The following is a 25,147-nucleotide window of genomic DNA, read 5'->3' on the forward strand; positions in this document are numbered from 1 at the left end:
GTCATTCAGTAGGGTGAGATCACCCCCGTAAAGGTGACCCCCACCAGACACTGCAACACATTGGCACCATTATCATCAGGAGGTTGTTGACGAGGTCGTCTCCCAAGAGGACAACAATAAATGAATGACTGGAGCAGATACACAATTTGTTTTCTGTCTTTGTATGACAACACTCTGTGTTCTGTTCTTCTATGTTCTGTTCTTCTCTGTTCTGTTCTTCTCTGTTCTTCTATGTTCTGTTCTTCTATGTTCTGTTCTTCTATGTTCTGTTCTTCTCTGTTCTGTTCTTCTCTGTTCTGTTCTTCTCTGTTCTGTTCTTCTCTGTTCTGTTCTTCTCTGTTCTGTTCTTCTCTGTTCTGTTCTTCTCTGTTCTTCTATGTTCTGTTCTTCTATGTTCTGTTCTTCTATGTTCTGTTCTTCTCTGTTCTGTTCTTCTCTGTTCTTCTATGTTCTGTTCTTCTATGTTCTGTTCTTCTCTGTTCTGTTCTTCTCTGTTCTGTTCTTCTCTGTTCTTCTATGTTCTGTTCTTCTATGTTCTGTTCTTCTATGTTCTGTTCTTCTATGTTCTGTTCTTCTATGTTCTGTTCTTCTCTGTTCTGTTCTTCTCTGTTCTGTTCTTCTCTGTTCTTCTATGTTCTGTTCTTCTATGTTCTGTTCTTCTATGTTCTGTTCTTCTATGTTCTGTTCTTCTATGTTCTGTTCTACAGCGTAGCATGTCTCAGTCTACTCCTAGCACTTCCTCTTTCCTTAGACAACAAAAAAAACAGCCTGTTCCAAAGGCAAGATGACAAGCTTCCCAAACCACTGAGGAGAGGAGACAGGGCTTCTTCCTCTTCCTCTTCCTGTCAACCCTCTGAGAGACCAACAGAGCTCTACAAGCCAAGCAGACTTCCATTTGGCCTCTGATCTGTCCCTGTCCACGCACCGTCAGTCCACCATCCCAGGCTATATGCCAGCCAATCTCTGAAGAGAAGAGAAAAACATTCACATCCAAGATGGCTGCTCAAGTCCCGCCCCCCCCCCCCACCACCCCTTCATGTAGATTCCAGCGTGTCGAGCTGGAACACGTTGTGATTGGTTGGCGTGGTGAAAAACAGTTGGTCATTGGTGGAGGAACGATTGTCACAGGGGCTATTGAGACCCAATGTTCTCTCAAAATCCAAGAGCTGACCCATGAAGTTGAAGTTGGGTGAGATGTTGGACTTCTTCTGTTTCACAAAGTCGTACGCGTCGTTGAGCGACAGGTTGAGCTTCTGCATCAGGTAGGCCACGGTTACCGTTACCGAGCGACTGATCCCTGCCAGGCAGTGCACCAGGATACCACACTTTTTGGAACGAGCTTCGTCTGGAGGGGTTAGAGAAAAGATAGAGGTACAGATTAGTTTTATGTGTTGGAGACGCAACACCATTTAGAGATACACCAACTACACCTCTCTGGTTTCAGGAGTTTATAATGAGAGAACAGCTACAACAACTACACCTCTCTGGTTTCAGGAGTTTATAATGAGGGAACAGCTACAACAACTACACCTCTCTGGTTTCAGGAGTTTATAATGAGAGAACAGCTACAACAACTACACCTCTCTGGTTTCAGGAGTTTATAATGAGAGAACAGCTACAACAACTACACCTCTCTGGTTTCTAGAGTTTATAATGAGGGAACAGCTACAACAACTACACCTCTCTGGTTTCAGGAGTTTATAATGAGGGAACAGCTACAACAACTACACCTCTCTGGTTTCTAGAGTTTATAATGAGAGAAAAGCTACAACAACTACACCTCTCTGGTTTCAGGAGTTTATAATGAGAGAACAGCTACAACAACTACACCTCTCTGGTTTCAGGAGTTTATAATGAGAGAACAGCTACAACAACTACACCTCTCTGGTTTCAGGAGTTTATAATGAGGGAACAGCTACAACAACTACACCTCTCTGGTTTCAGGAGTTTATAATGAGGGAACAGCTACAACAACTACACCTCTCTGGTTTCTAGAGTTTATAATGAGGGAACAGCTACAACAACTACACCTCTCTGGTTTCAGGAGTTTATAATGAGAGAACAGCTACAACAACTACACCTCTCTGGTTTCTAGAGTTTATAATGAGGGAACAGCTACAACAACTACACCTCTCTGGTTTCTGGAGTTTATAATGAGGGAACAGCTACAACAACTACACCTCTCTGGTTTCAGGAGTTTATAATGAGGGAACAGCTACAACAACTACACCTCTCTGGTTTCTAGAGTTTATAATGAGAGAAAAGCTACAACAACTACACCTCTCTGGTTTCAGGAGTTTATAATGAGGGAACAGCTACAACAACTACACCTCTCTTGTTTCAGGAGTTTATAATGAGGGAACAGCTACAACAACTACACCTCTCTGGTTTCTAGAGTTTATAATGAGAGAAAAGCTACAACAACTACACCTCTCTGGTTTCAGGAGTTTATAATGAGGGAACAGCTACAACAACTACACCTCTCTGGTTTCAGGAGTTTATAATGAGAGAACAGCTACAACAACTACACCTCTCTGGTTTCAGGAGTTTATAATGAGGGAACAGCTACAACAACTACACCTCTCTGGTTTCAGGAGTTTATAATGAGGGAACAGCTACAACAACTACACCTGTCTGGTTTCAGGAGTTTATAATGAGGGAACAGCTACAACAACTACACCTCTCTGGTTTCAGGAGTTTATAATGAGGGAACAGCTACAACAACTACACCTCTCTGGTTTCAGGAGTTTATAATGAGGGAACAGCTACAACAACTACACCTGTCTGGTTTCAGGAGTTTATAATGAGAGAACAGCTACAACAACTACACCTCTCTGGTTTCAGGAGTTTATAATGAGAGAACAGCTACAACAACTCCACCTGTCTGGTTTCAGGAGTTTATAATGAGAGAACAGCTACAACAACTACACCTCTCTGGTTTCAGGAGTTTATAATGAGAGAACAGCTACAACAACTACACCTCTCTGGTTTCAGGAGTTTATAATGAGAGAACAGCTACAACAACTACACCTCTCTGGTTTCAGGAGTTTATAATGAGAGAACAGCTACAACAACTACACCTCTCTGGTTTCAGGAGTTTATAATGAGAGAACAGCTACAACAACTACACCTCTCTGGTTTCAGGAGTTTATAATGAGAGAACAGCTACAACAACTACACCTCTCTGGTTTCAGGAGTTTATAATGAGAGAAAAGCTACAACAACTACACCTCTCTGGTTTCAGGAGTTTATAATGAGAGAACAGCTACAACAACTACACCTCTCTGGTTTCAGGAGTTTATAATGAGAGAACAGCTACAACAACTACACCTCTCTGGTTTCAGGAGTTTATAATGAGAGAACAGCTACAACAACTACACCTCTCTGGTTTCAGGAGTTTATAATGAGAGAACAGCTACAACAACTCCACCTGTCTGGTTTCAGGAGTTTATAATGAGAGAACAGCTACAACAACTACACCTCTCTGGTTTCAGGAGTTTATAATGAGGGAACAGCTACAACAACTACACCTCTCTGGTTTCAGGAGTTTATAATGAGGGAACAGCTACATCAACTACACCTGTCTGGTTTCAGGAGTTTATAATGAGAGAAAAGCTACAACAACTACACCTGTCTGGTTTCTGGAGTTTATAATGAAAGAACAGCTACAACAACTACACCTGTCTGGTTTCTGGAGTTTATAATGAGGGAACAGCTACAACAACTACACCTCTCTGGTTTCAGGAGTTTATAATGAGAGAACAGCTACAACAACTACACCTCTCTGGTTTCAGGAGTTTATAATGAGAGAACAGCTACAACAACTACACCTCTCTGGTTTCAGGAGTTTATAATGAGAGAACAGCTACAACAACTACACCTCTCTGGTTTCAGGAGTTTATAATGAGAGAACAGCTACAACAACTACACCTCTCTGGTTTCAGGAGTTTATAATGAGAGAACAGCTACAACAACTCCACCTGTCTGGTTTCAGGAGTTTATAATGAGAGAACAGCTACAACAACTACACCTCTCTGGTTTCAGGAGTTTATAATGAGGGAACAGCTACAACAACTACACCTCTCTGGTTTCAGGAGTTTATAATGAGGGAACAGCTACATCAACTACACCTGTCTGGTTTCAGGAGTTTATAATGAGAGAAAAGCTACAACAACTACACCTGTCTGGTTTCTGGAGTTTATAATGAGAGAACAGCTACAACAACTACACCTGTCTGGTTTCTGGAGTTTATAATGAGGGAACAGCTACAACAACTACACCTCTCTGGTTTCAGGAGTTTATAATGAGAGAACAGCTACAACAACTACACCTCTCTGGTTTCAGGAGTTTATAATGAGAGAACAGCTACAACAACTACACCTCTCTGGTTTCAGGAGTTTATAATGAGAGAACAGCTACAACAACTCCACCAACAATTTCAAAGATGTTACTGAGTTACAGTTCATATAAGGAAACCAGTCAATTTAAATAAATTAATTAGGCCCTAATCAATGGATTTCACATGACTGGGCAGGGGAGCAGCCATGGGTGGGCCTGGGAGGGCATAGCCAGGATCAGCCAATCAGAACGAGTTTTTCTCCACAAAAGGGCTTTAATACAGACATAAATACTCCTCAGTTTCATCAGCTGTCTGGGTGGCTGGTCTCAGACAGGTGAAGAAGCCAGATGTGGAGGGTTGGCGTGGTTACACGTGGTCTGCTGTAAGGCTGGTTGGACGTACTGCCAAATTCTCTAAAACGACATTGAGTCGGCTTATGGTAGAGAAATGAACATTACATTCTCTGGCAGCAGCTCTGCTGGACATTCCTGCAGTCAGCATGCCAATTGCACGCTCCCTCAAAACTTGAGACATCCATGGCATAGATTTGTGTGACAAAGCTGAACATTTTAGAGAGGCCTTTTAATGTCCCGAGCACAAGGTGCACCTGTGTAACGATGATGCTGTTTAATCAGCAAAGGTGAAATACTCACTAACTAGGATGTAAACAAATTGATGCACTAAATTTGAGAGAAATTAGCTTTATGTGCGTCTGGAACATTTCAAGAATCTTTAATTTCAGCTCATGAAACAAGGGACCAATTATATTTTGTTCAGCATATCTTGGGTTATTTTAATGTGTTGTTTTCCCCCTGCCAAGACGTTTCCTTTCGTTTGAAAGTCTGGAGCAGTGGTAACGCCACCTTTGGAGTGATGAATCACGCTTCACCAACTGGCAGTGCAACGGACAAATCTGGGTTTGGCGGATGCCAGGAGAACACTTCCTGCCCCAATGCACAGTGCCAACTGTAAAGTTTGGTGGAGGAGAAATACTGTTCTGGGGCTGTTTTTCATGGTTCGGGCCCTTTAGTTCCAGTGAAGGGAAATATTAACACTACAGTATACATTGACATTCTAGACGATTCTATGCTTCCAACTTAGTGGCAACAGTTTGGGGAAGGCCCTTTCCTGTTTCAGCATGACAATGCCCCTGTGCACAAAGCGAGGTCCATACAGAAATGGATTGTCGAGATCGGTGTGGAAGAACTTGACTGGCCAGCACAGAGCCCTGACCTCAACCCCCATCAAACACCTTTGGGATGAAATGGAACGCTGACTGCGAGCCAGGCCTTATCGCCCAACATCAGTGCCCGACCTCACTAGTGCTCTTGGGCTGAATGGAAGCAAGTCCCCGCAGCAATGTTCCAACATCAAGTTGAAAGCCTTCCCAGAAGAGTAAAGGCTGTCATAGCATAAAAGGGGGGGGGGGACCAACTCCATATTAATGCCCATGATTTTGGAATGAGCTGTTGGATGAGCAGGTGTCCACATACATTTGGTCATGTAGTATATTTCCCCAAACGTTGAGGAGCAAATCCCGCTACCACCATTCCGGAGATCGACCAAGACCTTTACATACTTCCTGACTCTGACTCGATCGTTTCACGTCATAGTGTATTTCTTAAATACGGCACTTTCAAAAACAAACAAGGCATCGGACATTCCAGAGCCAAACAAAAACTCCACATTCCCATGAAGCTGAAGAGGGGAAAACACTGGATATTCCTTGGGGATGGGAGAACTGATTACTGAAATACTGAAACTAACGTCAAATCGTCTGGTCTGAAGTACAGAAACTATCATCAAAATAGTCTGATCTGGAATACTGTTACTAAAAATAGATAGTCTGATCTGGAATACTGTTACTAAAAATAGATAGTCTGATCTGGAATACTGTTACTAAAAATAGATAGTCTGATCTGGAATACTGTTACTAAAAATAGATAGTCTGATCTGGAATACTGTTACTAAAAATAGATAGTCTGATCTGGAATACTGTTACTAAAAATAGATAGTCTGATCTGGAATACTGTTACTAAAAATAGATAGTCTGATCTGGAATACTGTCACTAAAAATAGATAGTCTGATCTGGAATACTGTTACTAAAAATAGATAGTCTGATCTGGAATACTGTTACTAAAAATAGATAGTCTGATCTGGAATACTGTTACTAAAAATAGATAGTCTGATCTGGAATACTGTTACTAAAAATAAATAGTCTGAGCTGAAATATTGAAAGTCTAATCTCAAATACTGAAACTAACAACTAATAATCTGATGTTAAAAACTGAAATAGTCTGATCTGAAGTACTGAAATGTACTATGAAATTGCACATAACAACTCTAAGCAAAGCTCTCTGTTATTATTCCTTGTGTATAGTCGTGACTCAACTGTCGTGACTAACCAGTATTCCTACACCGTGTAGTGGGATTGAGTCAACAGTCAAGAAAATCTTCTTGGGTTTTCTATTGATACTTCGAATACGAGGTGAAAACGAGTCTATATTGGTAGACATTGTGTTGTGCCTCTGAGTAAGTAAAGAGAAACTCTCTGAAAATAGTTATGCATCTCAAATAGCACCCTATTCCCTATATAGTGCACTACTTTAGACCAGAGCCCTATTCCCTATATAGTGCACTACTTTAGACCAGGGCCTTATTCCCTATATAGTACACTACTATAGACCAGAGCCCTATTCCCTATATAGTCCACTACTTTAGACCAGGGCCCTATTCCCTATATAGTGCACTACTTTAGACCAGAGCCCTATTCCCTATATAGTACACTACTATAGACCAGGACCCATAGGTAATAGGGTACCATTTGGGACTCATCCCAGGCGTGACCATGAGGAGGATATTAATAAACCTGTCTTGAATGTGGTATAAGCTTCCAAAAGGCTTTTCTCTCCTGCCAAATATCACTGTGACTTCATTTCTTTTCACAATGTGTTTCACTGTCATACAATAGAAGTGATTGTTGTTTTAATGTTAATGTTAATTCATGTTTAATGTTTCTTAATGAAGAGACATGGACCCTGAACAATAACAAGGAGACCCATAACGATTGTGCAGCTTTAAAAAGGCTTCATAAAGCCTCCATAAACACTACACAAATGTGTTACAAAGCATCTATAACCGTTTGTTATGCTTTATAAAAGGGTTCATAAAATGTGGAATAACCGTGTGATATAACTTACTATGACAAACCGGTGCTTTATAAAGGGTGACATAAGCATTGCTTAGTAAAGGAGGCTTAACAAATCACTTATAACCCTGTCATTCATCTTGGTAGAGCATTGCAAAGTCAGGATATTGAATTCAACTCGCGGGACCAACCATAAGTAGGATTGCACAACCTCTTTCCATCTTGGGTGCATAGTCGATATTGGACGTGACCTCAACTTCCCCCACAGTGCTGTGCTGCAGGGTGACACATACTCTAAAGTGCAGGAAAGGAAGGCCCAGAGTTCCCTCTGCTGCAGAGGATAAGTTCATTAGAGTTACCAGCCTCAGATTGCAGCCCAAATAAATGCTTCAGAGTTCAAGTAACAGACACATCTCAACATCAACTGTTCAGAGGAGACTGTGTGAATCAGGCCTTCGTGGTCGAATTGCTGCAGAGAAAACACTACTAAAGGACACCAATAGGAAGAAGAGACTTGCTTGGGCCAAGAAACACGAGCAATGGACGTTAGACTGGTGGAAATCTGTCCTTTGGTCTGATGAGTCCAAATTTTAGATTTTTGGTTCCAACTGACGCAGAGCTGGTGAACGGATGATCTCCACATGTGTGGTTCCCACCATGAAGCATGGAGGAGGAGGTGTGATGGTGTCTGGATCCCACCGTGAAGCATGGAGGAGGAGGTGTGATGGTGCTTTGCTGGTGACACTGTCTGTGATTTATTTAGAATTCAAGGCACACTTAACCAGCATGGCTACCACAGCATTATGCAGCGATATGCCATCTCATCTGGTTTCACTTAGCGGGACTATCAATTGTTTTTCAACAGGACAATAACCCAACACACCTCCAGGCTGTGTAAGGGCTATTTGACCACAAGAAAGAGAGTGATGGAGTGCTGCATCAGATGACCTGGCCTCCACAATCACCCGACCTGAACCCAATTGAGATGGCTTGGGATGAGTTGGACCGCAGAGTGAAGGTAAAGCAGCCAACAAGTGCTCAGCATATGTGGGAACTCCTTAAAAACTGGCAAAGGGTGGCTACTTTAAATATCTCAAATATAAAATATATTTAGATTGGTTTAACACTTTTTTGGTTACTACATGATTCCATATGTGTTATTTCATAGTTTTGATGTCTTCACTATTATTGTACAATGTAGTAAATAATAAAGAAACCCCTGGAATGAGTAGGTGTGTCCAAACTTTTGACTGGTACTGTATAAGCCTGGGACATCAACCATTCTAAACTAGCCTTAATGGGAGTGACCATAGAATTCTATAGGAGTGACCTCACTGAGTAAAGGATTTGTCATCGTCACGAATAACACAGTTAAAAAGTCAGAAGATATAACCCTGCCCATTTCCAAAATGTATCTTCTTAATATGTGATTTTAACCCCTAACCTAAAATCCACACTTTTTCTCCCCAATTTCATGATATCCAATTGGTAGTTACAGTCTCATCCCATCGCTGCAACTCCCGTACGAACTCGGGAGAGGCCAAGGTCGAGAGCCATGCGTCCTCCGAAACACGACCCAGCCAAGCCGCGCTGCTTCTTGACACACTGCTTCTCTTAACGCGGAAGCCAGCCGCACCAATGTGTTGGAGGAAACACCGTACACCTGGCTACCGTGTCAGCGTGTATGCTCAGGGCCGGCCCGCCACAAGGAGTCGCTAGAGCGATGGGACAAGGACATCCCGGCCCGCCACAAGGTGTCGCTAGAGCGATGGGACAAGGACATCCCGGCCCGCCACAAGGTGTCGCTAGAGCGATGGGACAAGGACATCCCGGCCAGCCACAAGGTGTCGCTAGAGCGATGGGACAAGGACATCCCGGCCCGTCACAAGGTGTCGCTAGAGCGATGGGACAAGGACATCCCGGCCAGCCACAAGGTGTCGCTAGAGCGATGGGACAAGGACGTCCCGGCCAGCCAAAAAGGGTTTGGACGATTCTGGGCCAATTGTGCGACACAGCCTGGGATTGAACCAGGGTCTGTAGTGACGCCTCAAGCAATGCGATGCAGTGCCTTAGACCGCTGTGCCACTCGGGAGGCCCCACGAAGGCCAAGTTTGATGCATTGGTCCACCAGACCTTCATTTGGGTGGACGTGTCTGGGAATGAGATTCGTCGCAATGGGACTAACATGACTTCACTTTAGAGCGTATTCCAATCCTTCACCACAACAGGTCACCCTTTATAAAGCACGCGATTACGTCACATTTGACCTTGGTGGTTACGTCACATTTGACCTTGGTGGTTACGTCACATTTGACCTTGGTGATTACGTCACATTTGACCTTGGTGGTTACGTCACATTTGACCTTGGTGGTTACGTCACATTTGACCTTGGTGGCTACGTCACATTTGACCTTGGTGGCTACGTCACATTTGACCTGGGTGATTCCGTCACATTTGACCTTGGTGGTTACGTCACATTTGACCTTGGTGGTTACGTCACATTTGACCTTGGTGGTTACGTCACATTTGACCTTGGTGGTTACGTCACATTTGACCTTGGTGGCTACGTCACATTTGACCTTGGTGGCTACGTCACATTTGACCTGGGTGATTACGTCACATTTGACCTTGGTGGTTACGTCACATTTGACCTTGGTGGTTACGTCACATTTGACCTTGGTGGTTACGTCACATTTGACCTTGGTGATTACGTCACATTTGACCTTGGTGATTACGTCACATTTGACCTTGGTGATTACGTCACATTTGACCTTGGTGATTACGTCACATTTGACCTTGGTGATTACGTCACATTTGACCTTGGTGGTTACGTCACATTTGACCTTGGTGGTTACGTCACATTTGACCTTGGTGGTTACGTCACATTTGACCTTGGTGGCTACGTCACATTTGACCTGGGTGGTTACGTCACATTTGACCTTGGTGGTTACGTCACATTTGACCTTGGTGGTTACGTCACATTTGACCTTGGTGGTTACGTCACATTTGACCTTGGTGGTTACGTCACATTTGACCTTGGTGGTTACGTCACATTTGACCTTGGTGGCTACGTCACATTTGACCTTGGTGGCTACGTCACATTTGACCTTGGTGGTTACGTCACATTTGACCTTGGCGGTTACGTCACATTTGACCTTGGTGATTACGTCACATTTGACCTGGGTGATTACGTCACATTTGACCTTGGTGATTACGTCACATTTGACCTTGGTGGCTACGTCACATTTGACCTTGGTGGTTACGTCACATTTGACCTTGGTGGTTACGTCACATTTGACCTTGGTGATTACGTCACATTTGACCTTGGTGATTACGTCACATTTGACCTTGGTGGTTACGTCACATTTGACCTTGGTGGTTACGTCACATTTGACCTTGGTGATTACGTCACATTTGACCTGGGTGATTACGTCACATTTGACCTGGGTGATTACGTCACATTTGACCTGGGTGATTACGTCACATTTGACCTTGGTGATTACGTCACATTTGACCTTGGTGGTTACGTCACATTTGACCTTGGTGGTTACGTCACATTTGACCTTGGTGGTTACGTCACATTTGACCTTGGTGGTTACGTCACATTTGACCTTGGTGATTACGTCACATTTGACCTTGGTGGTTACGTCACATTTGACCTTGGTGGTTACGTCACATTTGACCTTGGTGATTACGTCACATTTGACCTTGGTGATTACGTCACATTTGACCTTGGTGATTACGTCACATTTGACCTTGGTGGTTACGTCACATTTGACCTTGATGGTTACGTCACATTTGACCTTGGTGATTACGTCACATTTGACCTTGGTGATTACGTCACATTTGACCTTGGTGATTACGTCACATTTGACCTTGGTGATTACGTCACATTTGACCTTGGTGATTACGTCACATTTGACCTTGGCGATTACGTCACATTTGACCTTGGCGATTACGTCACATTTGACCTTGGCGATTACGTCACATTTGACCTTGGCGATTACGTCACATTTGACCTTGGCGATTACGTCACATTTGACCTTGGCGATTACGTCACATTTGACCTTGGCGACCTTGGCGATAGTAGCCACGTCAGACAACCACATTACATACATGGAATAAGGTAACGGAATACGGTAACGGAAAAGGTAATGGAATAAGGTAAAGGAAAAAGGTAACGGAATAAGGTAACGGGAAAGGTAACGGAATAAGGTAACGGAATAAGGTAACAGAATAAGGAAACAGAATAAGGTAACGTAATACGGTAACGGAAAAGGCAAGGGAAAAGGTAACGGAATAAGGTAACGGGAAAGGTAACGGAATAAGGTACCGGGAAAGGTAACGGAATAAGGTAACGGAATAAGGTAACGGAAAAGGTAACAGAATAAGGTAACAGAATAAGGTAACGTAATACGGTAACGGAAAAGGCAAGGGAAAAGGTAACGGAATAAGGTAACGGAAAAGGTAACGGAAAAGGTAACAGAATAAGGTAACAGAATAAGGTAACAGAATAAGGTAACGAAATAAGGTAATGGAATAGACGTGTGGACTCTTAGACAACATTAGCATGAAGTCTTTGCCATCTCTGTGTTACAGTAGATGAAGAAGCTGGCATCAACCAAAACAACCCTAACCTCTAGGTGCAGTGGAGGATAACACCCATCATTTAAAAACTAAAGTCGTCACAATGGTTCTCAAGATGACCTGGCCTACTTCATTCATAGATTCCCTTCCGTAGTATAATGAGTGTGCTAGAAACCTGTAGGCCAACTTTTGATGAGTTAATTAGAAAAAGGTCCACTTTGTGGTTTGATAATAATACAATGACTCAGATCAAGCCATGACTATTTCATGGTGTGAAATGAGGCGTGTAGCAGGAAATACCACAAACCGCTCAGAAGACATAAATCAACTCAGAGTTCAATATTGTTCATTTTGGAGGGTAAAGCAAGGTTTTCTTCCTTGGAGGGGTGAAGCAAGGTTTTGTTCCTTGGAGGGTTGAAGCAAGGTTTTGTTGCATCCGAGATAGGGCTAGTTAGCTTAAGTTGCTGACTAATAAATCTATATTATATGTTTTGAGTATGTACTTATCAATCTATATGTTTTAAACTTTAAGATTTATACTATATGTTTAAGGCAATAACACCCGTTATTGTACTTGTTATTGTACGGGCGACAGGAAGCCCAGCGAAAAGGTTTCTAGTTCGAATCCCCAAGCTGACTAGGTGAAAAATCAGTCACTTAATCCTAATTGCTCTTGTGTAAATTCCTCTGGATAAGAGCGTCTGCTAAATGACTAAGATTTTTTTAAATATATATAATAATAAATGTATAAATCTATATGTTTTAAGCTAAAATATGTTTTATTGTACTTATAAATCCAATAAGTAATAAGACAACTTGTTTGGCTCATCCCTCAATAGATATGAGGCACAATAAACGTTTGATTCATCTATTGATGCCTAATTTAGTGTTAAATGAATAGTTAACCTATAACCTGAATGTTGGTGAAATGACAGCAAGGATACACAGGCCCTGTCTACACTTGACAGTTCATGCAGCTTTAGCATTCTGATCTTAGAGTTCTGATCCTGGCATTCTGAACACGTCATGCGTCTACACCTACATTAAATGTGTCTACCGTGTCCACAGTGTGTCCTGATTCCCTTTTCCAGCGCTATATTCAAATGCCAGTGTCTACTCCACAAATGGTGGAATAGGCTAAATATGATAATAACACCACAACTGATGGCAGTAGCTAACTAGCCAGCTAACTACAGTAGCTAACTAGCCAGCTAACAACTGTAGCTAACTAGCCAGCTAACTACTGTAGCTAACTAGCCAGCTAAATACTGTAGCTAACTAGCCAGCTAAATACTGTAACTAACTAACCAGCTAACTAATGCAACTAACTAACCAGCTAACTACCGTAACTAACTAGCCAACTAATTATTGCAACTAACTAGCCAGCTAACTACTTAAACTAACTAGTCAGCTAACTACTGCAACTAACTAGCCAGCTAACTACTGTAACTAAATAGCCAGCTAACTACTGCAACTAACTAGCCAGCTAACTACTGTAACTAACTAGCCAGCTAAGTACTGCAACTAACTAGCCAGCTAACTACTGCAACTAACTAGCCAGCTAACTACTGCAACTAACTAGCCAGCTAACTACTGCAACTAACTAGCCAGCTAACTACTGTAGTTAACTAGCCAGAAAGCAATTCTAAAGGGATTGGGAAACATTGTTAGCATAACTCTAGCCAAACAAAACATATTTTTATAAATGTTATCCAACTGGCTAGCATTTATGAGGCCAGCAAACACATCCAGACTGAGGAGTAATCCACACACAACGCATTCCTGACTACCTGTTGAAGTGGTCAGACAGATCTGAACACAATCGGACCACAAAGTGACTTTTGTGCATCTAGACCCGTATTTTCAATGCATTTTTTTTGTATTTTGATAGCAGAAGTCACATGTAAGTGTCAAGTTTAGACACGACCATGGTTCTCTGATGAATCAAATATGAGATGGGTTCATGAGATGTTACAAAAATGAACATCCCAAAACAAGACTTTAAAATACTGTAAACTCACATCTGATCTGTAAAAGACTGTAAACTCCAAATTATCTGTAAAAGATTCTCATTGGCTGGCCCTTGCTTCATATTCATAGCCAAACCCACTGGCTCCAGGTCATCTATAAGTCTTTGCTAGGCATAGCCCCGCCTTATCTCAGCTCACTGGTCACCATAGCAGCACCCACACGTAGCACGCGCTCCAGCAGGTATATCTCACTGGTCATCCGCAAAGCCAACTCCTCCTTTGGCCACCTTTCCTTCCAGATCTCTAATGCCAATGACTGGAAGAAATTGCAAAAATCACTCAAGCTGGAGACTATATCTCCCTCACTAACTTTAAGCATCAGCTGTCAGAGCAGCTTACCGATCACTGCACCCGTACACAGCCCATCTGTAAATAGCCCACCCAACTACCTCATCCCCATATTGTTTTTTTGCTCCTTTGCACCCCAGTATCTCTACTTGCACATTCATCTTCTATACATCTATCACTGCAGTGTTAAATTGCTGAATTGCAATTATTTCGCCACTATGGTCTATTTATTGCCTTACCTCCCTAATCTTACTTTATTTGCACACACTGTATATAGATTTGTATATTGTGTTATTGACTGTACGTTTGTTTATCCCATGTGTAACTCTGTGTTGTTTGTGTCGCACTGCTTTGCTTTATCTTGGCCAGGTAACAGTTGTAAATGAGAACTTGTTCTCAACTAGCCTACCTGGTTAAATAAAGGTGAAATAAAAAAATTAAGGTGAAATTAAAATTAAAAAAAAAATAAGACAGTAAACTCCAACGGATCTGTAAAAGACTGTAAACTCCAAATGAGGCCGCTTATACTCACCAATGAAAGAAATGGCCTCTGGGAAAAACTGCGAGAGATTTTGGCTCCAGTGATCAGAGATGGGGATCTGTTTGTACTTGAAGTCTCCGTCGTGTTCAAACATGTTGGGCAGGTTGGGCGTGACGTTCAGGATGTACTTGATGTTGTACTTCCCCAGGATGTCCAGGTTGGTGGAGTCTTTGGCACAGCCCAGGTAGAGGTACGGTAAGATCTGGACCGGGAAGGCAGGCTGGTTGTTGGGGAGAGGGCTGCCCTCGGACTCGGTGGCGCTTACCGGTTCCCTGTCCGATGACTCCCCATCAGAACAGTCAGAGCTGATCCTCAGCCCGCCCAGACCCAGGACGGAGGCCGGCGGGGAGCTGCTGGGGCAGGAACAGTCCAGGTTGGTCTCACAGTGCTCAGGGTACTCGGTCTGGAACTTGTTGAAGCCACCTGGAAACAACAACAGAGACTAATTAGAATAAAATAGAATATAGTAGAGTAAAATACAATATAACTATTGTCCTGGAAACAACAACAACACATAGATGGATCAGAATCCAAATATAAGAATATAATTGAGTAGAATATAGTAGAGTAGAATAGAATAGAGTAGAATATAGTAGAGTAGAATTGAATAGAGTAGAATATAGTAGAGTAGAATAGAATAGAGTAGAATATAGTAGAGTGGAATTGAATAGAGTAGAATATAGTAGAGTAGAATTGAGCAGAGTAGAATATAGTAGAGTAGAATGGAATAGAGTAGAATATAGTAGAGTAGAATAGAATATAATATAAGAGAGTAGAATATAGTAGAGCAGAATATAATAAAGTAGAATAAAATAGAGTAGAATAGAGTAGAACAGAATAGAACGGAGTAGAATAGAATAGAGTATAATAGAATACAATAGAACAGAGTAGAATGGAGTAGAATAGAATACAGTAGAATCTAATATAAAATAATACAATAGAGTAGAATAGAATACAGTAGAATCTAATATAAAATAATACAATAGAGTACAATAGAATACAGTAGAATATAATATAATACAATAGAGTAGAATAGAATACAGTAGAATTGAATATAATATAATAGAGTGGAATAGAATACAGTAGAATATAATATAATAGAGTAGAATACAGTAGAATATAATATAATAGAGTAGAATATAATATCATAGAGTGGAATAGAATACAGTAGAATATAATATAATACGAGTAGAATACAGTAGAATATAATATAATAGAGTGGAATAGAATACAGTAGAATATAATATAATAGAGTAGAAAAGAGTAGAAACAAATAGAACCCCTGAAAACATAGCTACACAGAGCTGGGTCAGAATCACAATATGAGAAAGATTGTGCTACATGTTGTAATTTCACTTGTTCAAAAAGTCCAATACAGAGAAATGAAATTGGGAGCATAGAATACAACTTTATTGTCCAATGTGAAAGTCATCTCTGAGCGATGAAAGGTTGTGTAAACTTTTCATTTCATCTACTCTTATCAGTACTGAGATTTGAGATGTTCTTGTTATGTTGTGTTGCTACCCATGCCGTGTTGTCATGTGTTGCTGCCCTGCTACGTTGTTGTCTTAGGTCTCTCTTTATGTAGTGTTGTCTCTCTTGTTGTGATGTGTGTTTTTTCCTATATTTATATTGGATTTATTTGTATTTTTTTAATCCCAAGCCCTTGTCCCTGCAGGAGGCCTTTTGCCTTTTAGTAGGCCGTCATTGTAAATAAGATTTTGTTCTTAACTGACTTGCCTAGTTAAATAAAGGTTAAATAAAATATTTTTAAAAAGTTGTGTGTGTGTGTGTGTACACAGCATTTACCTATCTATACTATTTACCTACCTATACTAAATAAAAATGCACTGTACCAAATCAAAAAACCTGATATGATGTACATGTGCCAGACAGGAACAGGATATGGACCTACTTCCTATTTTACTTGGTAAAAATAAATAAATAAATACTTATTTTCCACCACAATTTGCAAATAAATTCACTAAAAATCCTACAATGTGATTTTCTGGATTTTTCTTCTCATTTTGTCTGTCATAGTTGAAGTGTACCTATGATGAAAATTACAGGCCTTTCTCATCTTTTTAAGTGGGAGAACTTGCACAATTGGTGGCTGACTAAATACTTTTTTGCCCCACTGTATTTGCACCAGACAGGAACAGGATATAGACCTACTTCCTATTTTACTTGGTAAAAATACATGTATACTGATATATTATCACATTACATCCTATAACGCAATAATAAACCCATCTCATACACGGATGTTTCCACTCCTTCAATAAAAACTCTGAACATTTTGTTGTTGTTGTTGTTGCCCGTGCTACAGACAGCTGTAAGATCCGCTAATATTGCACTAGTACAGGCCTAGTGCATTACTTTGGTGAAAAACTTCCTGCAGCTAGTAGCTTACCGCTGATCTGATCTAAAGGAGACATTAAAAGTGACATAAAGTGTTATGTGTGGACTTTCTTTTGTGAATGACAGATGACAGTGAGCCTCAAACATGTAGGCCTGCCTCCCGGGTGGCGCAGTGGTTAAGGGCGCTGTACTGCAGCGCCAGCTGTGCCATCAGAGTTCCTGGGTTCGCGCCCAGGCTCTGTCGTAACCGGCCGCGACCGGGAGGTCCGTGGGGCGAAGCACAATTGGCCTAGCGTCGCCCGGGTTAGGGAGGGCTTGGTCGGTAGGGGTGTCCTTGTCTCATCGCGCACCAGCGACTCCTGTGGCGGGCTGGGCGCAGTGTGCGCTAGCCAAGGTGGCCAGGTGCACGGTGTTTCCTCCGGCGCATTGGTGCGGCTGGCTTCCGGGTTGGATGCGCGCTGTGTTAAGAAGCAGTGCGGCTTGGTTGGGTTGTGTATCGGAGGACGCATGACTTTCAACCTTCGTCTCTCCCGAGCCCGTACGGGAGTTGTAGCGATGAGACAAGATAGTAGCTACTACAACAATTGGATACCACGAAATTGGGGAGAAAAATGGGTAAAAATTTTTAAAAAAACAAACAAAAAAAAACATGTAGGCCTATGGAACATTTCTCACAACTATTACAATGTTCACAGTGACAATATAAGTCAATAACCGGCCTATGGGTCAGGATTATAATGATTCTGTAATATTATTGTAATGAAACAGGAAGGGAGCAGGTCTCGAAACGTCAACCTTCTAGCCCGAAGTCCAGCGCGCTATCGACTGTGCCGCTCGTGGTCCGCGCGTTAACATTACGAATAGGTTGCAGGTCTTTCTGTAACAGGGTTGGTTTATGTTTCCACTGCAGAAATATGTATTCGGTGTTTATGTATTCCAATTGGTTGGTTTAATTTACATACCAATAAGGTGTTATGCCATTGGTCATGCTTGCCGATAGGGGGAGATCGTGAACGTCAATTCTTCTTAGTCTGATATTTCAATGCAAGCGGTCACGTTCTGAAATACTATATTCTATTTTCATATTTACAATGTGTAAGAGTTCACTGTGTACATGTCCTTAATGAATTTATCTAATTAACACTTTGTTCTAGCTAGCTATTTGTGTAGGTAGCTATCAAGTAAACACAATATATGTGTGTACATACCTGTTAGATATTGGGGGACATCCTAGGATGTGCTTTTGGATGTTTTTGCTGTAATTGTCAAATTAGCTCCCTGCTAACTCAGTTATTATGCATGCTCTAATTGTAATTGTCAAATTAGCTCCCTGCTAACTCAGTTATTATGCATGCTCTAATTGTAATTGTCAAATTAGCTCCCTGCTAACTCAGTTATTTCCATACTAACGGAAGAAACACGAATTGACAGCCATCAACATACTGGTGCCCTGCTAATGTACTTCCTTGTGTCTATCGTCAGGTACTTACATAACGGATGTGAAATGGCTAGCTTAGTTAGCGGTGGTGCGCGCTAAATAGAGTTTCAATCGGTGACGTCACTTGCTCTGAGACCTTGAAGTAGTGGTTCCCCTTTGCCCTGAGACCTTGAAGTAGTGGTTCCCCTTTGCTCTGAGACCTTGAAGTAGTGGTTCCCCTTTGCTCTGAGACCTTGAAGTAGTGGTTCCCCTTTGCTCTGAGACCTTGAAGTAGTGGTTCCCCTTTGCTCTGAGACCTTGAAGTAGTGGTTCCCCTTTGCTCTGAGACCTTGAAGTAGTGGTTCCCCTTTGCTCTGAGACCTTGAAGTAGTGGTTCCCCTTTGCTCTGAGACCTTGAAGTAGTGGTTCCCCTTTGCTCTGAGACCTTGAAGTAGTGGTTCCCCTTTGCTCTGCAAGGGGCCGAGGCTTTTTTAAAATGTTTACTTTTTTTATTTCACCTTTATTTAACCAGGTAGACTAGTTGAGAACACCTTTATTTAACCAGGTAGGCTAGTTGAGAACACCTTTATTTAACCAGGTAGGCTAGTTGAGAACACCTTTATTTAACCAGGTAGACTAGTTGAGAACACCTTTATTTAACCAGGTAGACTAGTTGAGAACACCTTTATTTAACCAGGTAGGCTAGTTGAGAACACCTTTATTTAACCAGGTAGGCTAGTTGAGAACACCTTTATTTAACCAGGTAGCTAGTTGAGAACACCTTTATTTAACCAGGTAGGCTAGTTGAGAACACCTTTATTTAACCAGGTAGGCCAGTTGAGAACACCTTTATTTAACCAGGTAGGCCAGTTGAGAACACCTTTATTTAACCAGGTAGGCCAGTTGAGAACACCTTTATTTAACCAGGTAGGCTAGTTGAGAACACCTTTATTTAACCAGGTAGGCTAGTTGAGAACACCTTTATTTAACCAGGTAGGCTAGTTGAGAACACCTTTATTTAACCAGGTAGGCTAGTTGAGAACACCTTTATTTAACCAGGTAGGCTAGTTGAGAACACCTTTATTTAACCAGGTAGGCTAGTTGAGAACACCTTTATTTAACCAGGTAGGCTAGTTGAGAACACCTTTATTTAACCAGGTAGGCTAGTTGAGAACACCTTTATTTAACCAGGTAGGCTAGTTGAGAACACCTTTATTTAACCAGGTAGGCTAGTTGAGAACACCTTTATTTAACCAGGTAGGCTAGTTGAGAACACCTTTATTTAACCAGGTAGGCTAGTTGAGAACACCTTTATTTAACCAGGTAGGCTAGTTGAGAACACCTTTATTTAACCAGGTAGGCCAGTTGAGAACACCTTTATTTAACCAGGTAGGCCAGTTGAGAACACCTTTATTTAACCAGGTAGGCCAGTTGAGAACACCTTTATTTAACCAGGTAGGCCAGTTGAGAACACCTTTATTTAACCAGGTAGGCTAGTTGAGAACACCTTTATTTAACCAGGTAGCTAGTTGAGAACACCTTTATTTAACCAGGTAGGCTAGTTGAGAACACCTTTATTTAACCAGGTAGGCTAGTTGAGAACACCTTTATTTAACCAGCTAGGCCAGTTGAGAACACCTTTATTTAACCAGGTAGGCTAGTTGAGAACACCTTTATTTAACCAGGGAGGCTAGTTGAGAACACCTTTATTTAACCAGGTAGGCTAGTTGAGAACACCTTTATTTAACCAGGTAGGCTAGTTGAGAACACCTTTATTTAACCAGGTAGGCCAGTTGAGAACACCTTTATTTAACCAGGTAGGCTAGTTGAGAACACCTTTATTTAACCAGGTAGACTAGTTGAGAACACCTTTATTTAACCAGGTAGGCTAGTTGAGAACACCTTTATTTAACCAGGTAGGCTAGTTGAGAACACCTTTATTTAACCAGGTAGGCCAGTTGAGAACACCTTTATTTAACCAGGTAGGCTAGTTGAGAACACCTTTATTTAACCAGGTAGACTAGTTGAGAACACCTTTATTTAACCAGGTAGGCTAGTTGAGAACACCTTTATTTAACCAGGTAGACTAGTTGAGAACACCTTTATTTAACCAGGTAGGCCAGTTGAGAACACCTTTATTTAACCAGGTAGACTAGTTGAGAACACCTTTATTTAACCAGGTAGGCCAGTTGAGAACACCTTTATTTAACCAGGTAGACTAGTTGAGAACACCTTTATTTAACCAGGTAGGCCAGTTGAGAACACCTTTATTTAACCAGGTAGGCCAGTTGAGAACACCTTTATTTAACCAGGTAGGCCAGTTGAGAACACCTTTATTTAACCAGGTAGGCCAGTTGAGAACACCTTTATTTAACCAGCTAGGCCAGTTGAGAACACCTTTATTTAACCAGGTAGGCCAGTTGAGAACACCTTTATTTAACCAGGTAGGCCAGTTGAGAACACCTTTATTTAACCAGGTAGGCCAGTTGAGAACACCTTTATTTAACCAGGTAGGCCAGTTGAGAACACCTTTATTTAACCAGGTAGGCCAGTTGAGAACACCTTTATTTAACCAGGTAGGCCAGTTGAGAACACCTTTATTTAACCAGGTAGGCCAGTTGAGAACACCTTTATTTAACCAGGTAGGCTAGTTGAGAACACCTTTATTTAACCAGGTAGGCTAGTTGAGAACACCTTTATTTAACCAGGTAGGCCAGTTGAGAACACCTTTATTTAACCAGGTAGGCCAGTTGAGAACACCTTTATTTAACCAGGTAGGCCAGTTGAGAACACCTTTATTTAACCAGGTAGGCCAGTTGAGAACACCTTTATTTAACCAGGTAGGCTAGTTGAGAACACCTTTATTTAACCAGGTCGGCTAGTTGAGAACACCTTTATTTAACCAGCTAGGCCAGTTGAGAACACCTTTATTTAACCAGGTAGGCCAGTTGAGAACACCTTTATTTAACCAGGTAGGCCAGTTGAGAACACCTTTATTTAACCAGGTAGGCCAGTTGAGAACACCTTTATTTAACCAGGTAGGCCAGTTGAGAACACCTTTATTTAACCAGGTAGGCTAGTTGAGAACACCTTTATTTAACCAGGTAGGCTAGTTGAGAACACCTTTATTTAACCAGGTAGGCCAGTTGAGAACACCTTTATTTAACCAGGTAGGCCAGTTGAGAACACCTTTATTTAGCCAGCTAGGCCAGTTGAGAACACCTTTATTTAACCAGCTAGGCCAGTTGAGAACACCTTTATTTAACCAGGTAGGCCAGTTGAGAACACCTTTATTTAACCAGGTAGGCTAGTTGAGAACACCTTTATTTAACCAGGTAGACTAGTTGAGAACACCTTTATTTAACCAGGTAGGCTAGTTGAGAACAAGTTCTCATTTGCAACTGCGACCTGGCCAAGATAAAGCGTAGCAATTTGACACACAACAACACAGAGTTTTGTGGGGCGATGGGTAACGATGCTTTGTGGGTGACTGTTGTTGATGTGTGCAGAGGGTCCCTGGTTCGTGCCCGGGTATGGGCGAGGGGACGGTCTAAAGTTATACTGTTACACTTACTTGTATTATATTTTGTACAGTTTTTGTCATTGTTGTGATGTTTAATTACTAAATATCTAGTCTGATATTGACATGCAAGCGACGAATCCAGAGTCTACAGCCATCAACATAGTGTTGTCCAGCACATCTAATCATAATCATAGGTCCACAGCATCTAATGTGCCTCCTTGTGTTTATCGTCAGAATAAACACCAATCAACTGGGGCCGCTGGCTGGAGAGTCCTTTCTTTCAAATCAACATCGCAAGAGAGTTCTACAAAGTACATTCACATCTGTTACGCTGAGACATTTGTTACATTGGTAGCTAGTCTCTTCTGCCCTGTAGAAGTGGTTCCTGCATATCAGACAAGTGAATCTGAAACATGTTTGGAATATTTTCCTCAAGCACTATTATTTTCCTACACACATGAGATAGGACATGAATAGGTCTATGACAAGAACGGTGTTGATTGTCTGGTATAAATGATAGGTTTTTTATATAGCCTAGACTAGTTTCAGACAGCACACAGAAGAAATAGTTTCTGTTCTGTTCATTCATGAAATGCACGTCTTTTCCTGAAGAAGCACTTGACAACATGGCGGAGCCATTTTAGAACATTAATTGAAAACATATTTGTTTTGGCCAACATTCTTTCAAAGTTAAAACCCTCAAATAATGAATATAACATATGTATTAGATTAACAATCGAAAATCCGGTTGAAACACTATGATTCTTACTACTGTCACGGTGTGGGAATATAAACGACTATTTGACAATAGAATAAGTTATTTTCACGACTGCTGATTATTTATAGGCTTTCGTGGAGGGGAAGGGGAATTAAACATCGAGATAAATATTATTAGTTTCATTATCTTGAAGCACTTGAGGAAAATTTAAGCGGTTATTTTATTTTTTTTATACATTATTACATAGGAACCGTGGCTGTCTTCAGTTGACATTTCATTTATACAAGAAATATTTGACAACTTTAATATGATAAAGAATACAATCAAATAGCCACTCCATAGTCGATAATAACATTATAGCGAGAGGGAAACGAACGGATCCAGAGTTGCATTCCGCTGCCTTGAATGAGCTACAATGTAACTTTGCGCTAAAGTCCATTTGTGTAACTGTTACATTAGACGAGGAGTCTAGCTAGTCTCCGAACTCGGTCACGTAGGAATATAATATAAATTGTGCTTTAAGTAGATTTGTTGTTGTTGTTGTTGTTGACAAGTAGCCTAGTCTTTAGACGTTGAAAATGTACTAGGAAACAGAAAATAACATAATACGAGAACATAAAAACAAAAACAAATCTAAAAGATCGAAGAAGTTCTCACCTTCCAGGTAGAAAGCCTTACAACCTTCATCTCGGAGCTTTTGCAACAGCAAGCCGAGAACAGAGCTCGCCACCCCGGTCTCCTGCCAGTCCGTAGTGGCCTCGTCATAGAGAAGAACCATGTCTGTCTTGCACCGCTTCACGAATTTCTCCTTATCCTCGTTGTTAGGGATGATGGACCGGATCGGTAGATTCCCCTTCTTCAGTCTCCGCAGCATCAAACCGGGGATCGTCAGGTTGATGGCCGACTCAATGTGCGACGATTCGTAAAGCTCGTGAGATCGGCAGTCCAACAGCAGTAGTGAGCTCACCCCGAGCCCGGACTCCAGTTCTTCTTGAAGCCATTCCACACTTTTACTCGACATAATCTCTGTCACGTCCCGGGAACCGTTCCAAAGATTAATTTTCATTAGGGAAATGTGGAGATGGCTCTTTGCAGTAACATGAGGAGGGAAATACAAATCACGGCGCTAAACTTCTACTGCTGTGGATAAGGACAGAACCGAGTCCGCTCTGATCACTTTCGTCCACCGATACAGCAGCACCGCTGCTCGCCAAGGCTGGTAGACGGAATGAACACACCACCAGGCTTGAACACATTAAAGATATTTTATTTCAGTCCGTTGGCTAGAAATTATGCTGGGTTCATTCAGATGCCGTCGACGTCCATTTGACACTGCGGTCTTTTAAGCGGTCCTTTAAATGACCTATATCGCGTTATTATATAAATCTGATGAAAATGTGGATTCCGGATGAATCGTAGCTATAGCACATGTTTTTAACATGTTTGCCATTCGACCGCCTCCCGTGTGTCATTTCCAGTAACCGCTGTGACAAGCAGGCTGAACTAAAAGGGGTTTGCAGAGAGTAGACATGTCACTGTGGAAGGAGGAGCTGGGCAACAGTTAAAGACGTAGCATACAGCATGGGAAAGGTTTTTCAACTTTCAGACATCATATCCCTCTCTCTCTCACCAATTTGGACAGCAACAAATGGCCTAAAATATTACACTGATAATTAATTCAACCTTGTCGGATTCCTAGGGGGAAACCTAGTCTATTATAATCTCCAAATGCGTAATTGCGTCTTGACACCTTTTGGCACATAGGATATATGACAATGCCAATTCATAGGAGTAAAGCCATTGGAGCATAACAACACCCCTTCTAAACGTCCACATAGATGCTTTTCAATACAGAGATATTAGAAACTAAAGGACAACGCATAATGCTCTATCGATGGCTACAGAAGACTCAGATGCAGCCGGTTCCTCTTTAACAGATCTGCCCCACTCTGTCTCACCCTCCATCCTCTCTTTCACCCTCCCAACCTGATAAGAACATTCGTTATGAATGGACCGCCCCTCGATTGAAAAAAAATATCTCATGGTTGATCAAATCTGACTGAAATTAACCTGTAGTTGATCACAAGCAGACGTGTTGTCTGCTCTATTCTATTTCATTCTATGATATTATAATCTAATCTATTACATTATATTCCATCCTGTGGTATTATAATCTAATCGAATACATTATATT

The 25,147-nt window shown here is 41.5% G+C and overlaps 1 protein-coding gene across 1 annotated transcript; it reads right to left on the minus strand.

The window, feature by feature from the left end:
* Positions 1 to 337: 337 nt before the first annotated feature.
* On the minus strand, positions 338 to 24,458 carry LOC139413922 (dual specificity protein phosphatase 7-like). Its single transcript, XM_071161782.1, has 3 exons — positions 23,611 to 24,458; positions 14,926 to 15,357; positions 338 to 1,345 (listed from the first exon to the last, which is right to left on the minus strand). The coding sequence occupies exons 1-3, from the start codon at positions 24,017 to 24,019 to the stop codon at positions 1,035 to 1,037; spliced, it is 1,152 nt and encodes a 383-aa protein (XP_071017883.1). The 5' UTR covers positions 24,020 to 24,458; the 3' UTR covers positions 338 to 1,034.
* Between the last annotated feature and the right edge of the window lie 689 nt (positions 24,459 to 25,147).

The sequence above is a fragment of the Oncorhynchus clarkii genome, chromosome 7, assembly GCF_045791955.1.
Source record: "Oncorhynchus clarkii lewisi isolate Uvic-CL-2024 chromosome 7, UVic_Ocla_1.0, whole genome shotgun sequence".
In the NCBI taxonomy this organism is placed as follows: Eukaryota; Metazoa; Chordata; class Actinopteri; order Salmoniformes; family Salmonidae; genus Oncorhynchus; species Oncorhynchus clarkii.

Bases quoted from the DNA above. Each gene is read 5' to 3' on its own strand.
- LOC139413922 (XM_071161782.1), bottom strand. From the start codon at position 24,019: ATGAAAATTAATCTTTGGAACGGTTCCCGGGACGTGACAGAGATTATG. The intron at 15,358-23,610 runs GTGAGAACTTCT...TGTTGTTTCCAG, and splicing joins TAAGGCTTTCTACCTGGAAG to GTGGCTTCAACAAGTTCCAG. The intron at 1,346-14,925 runs GTGAGTATAAGC...TAACCCCTCCAG, and splicing joins AGAGGCCATTTCTTTCATTG to ACGAAGCTCGTTCCAAAAAG.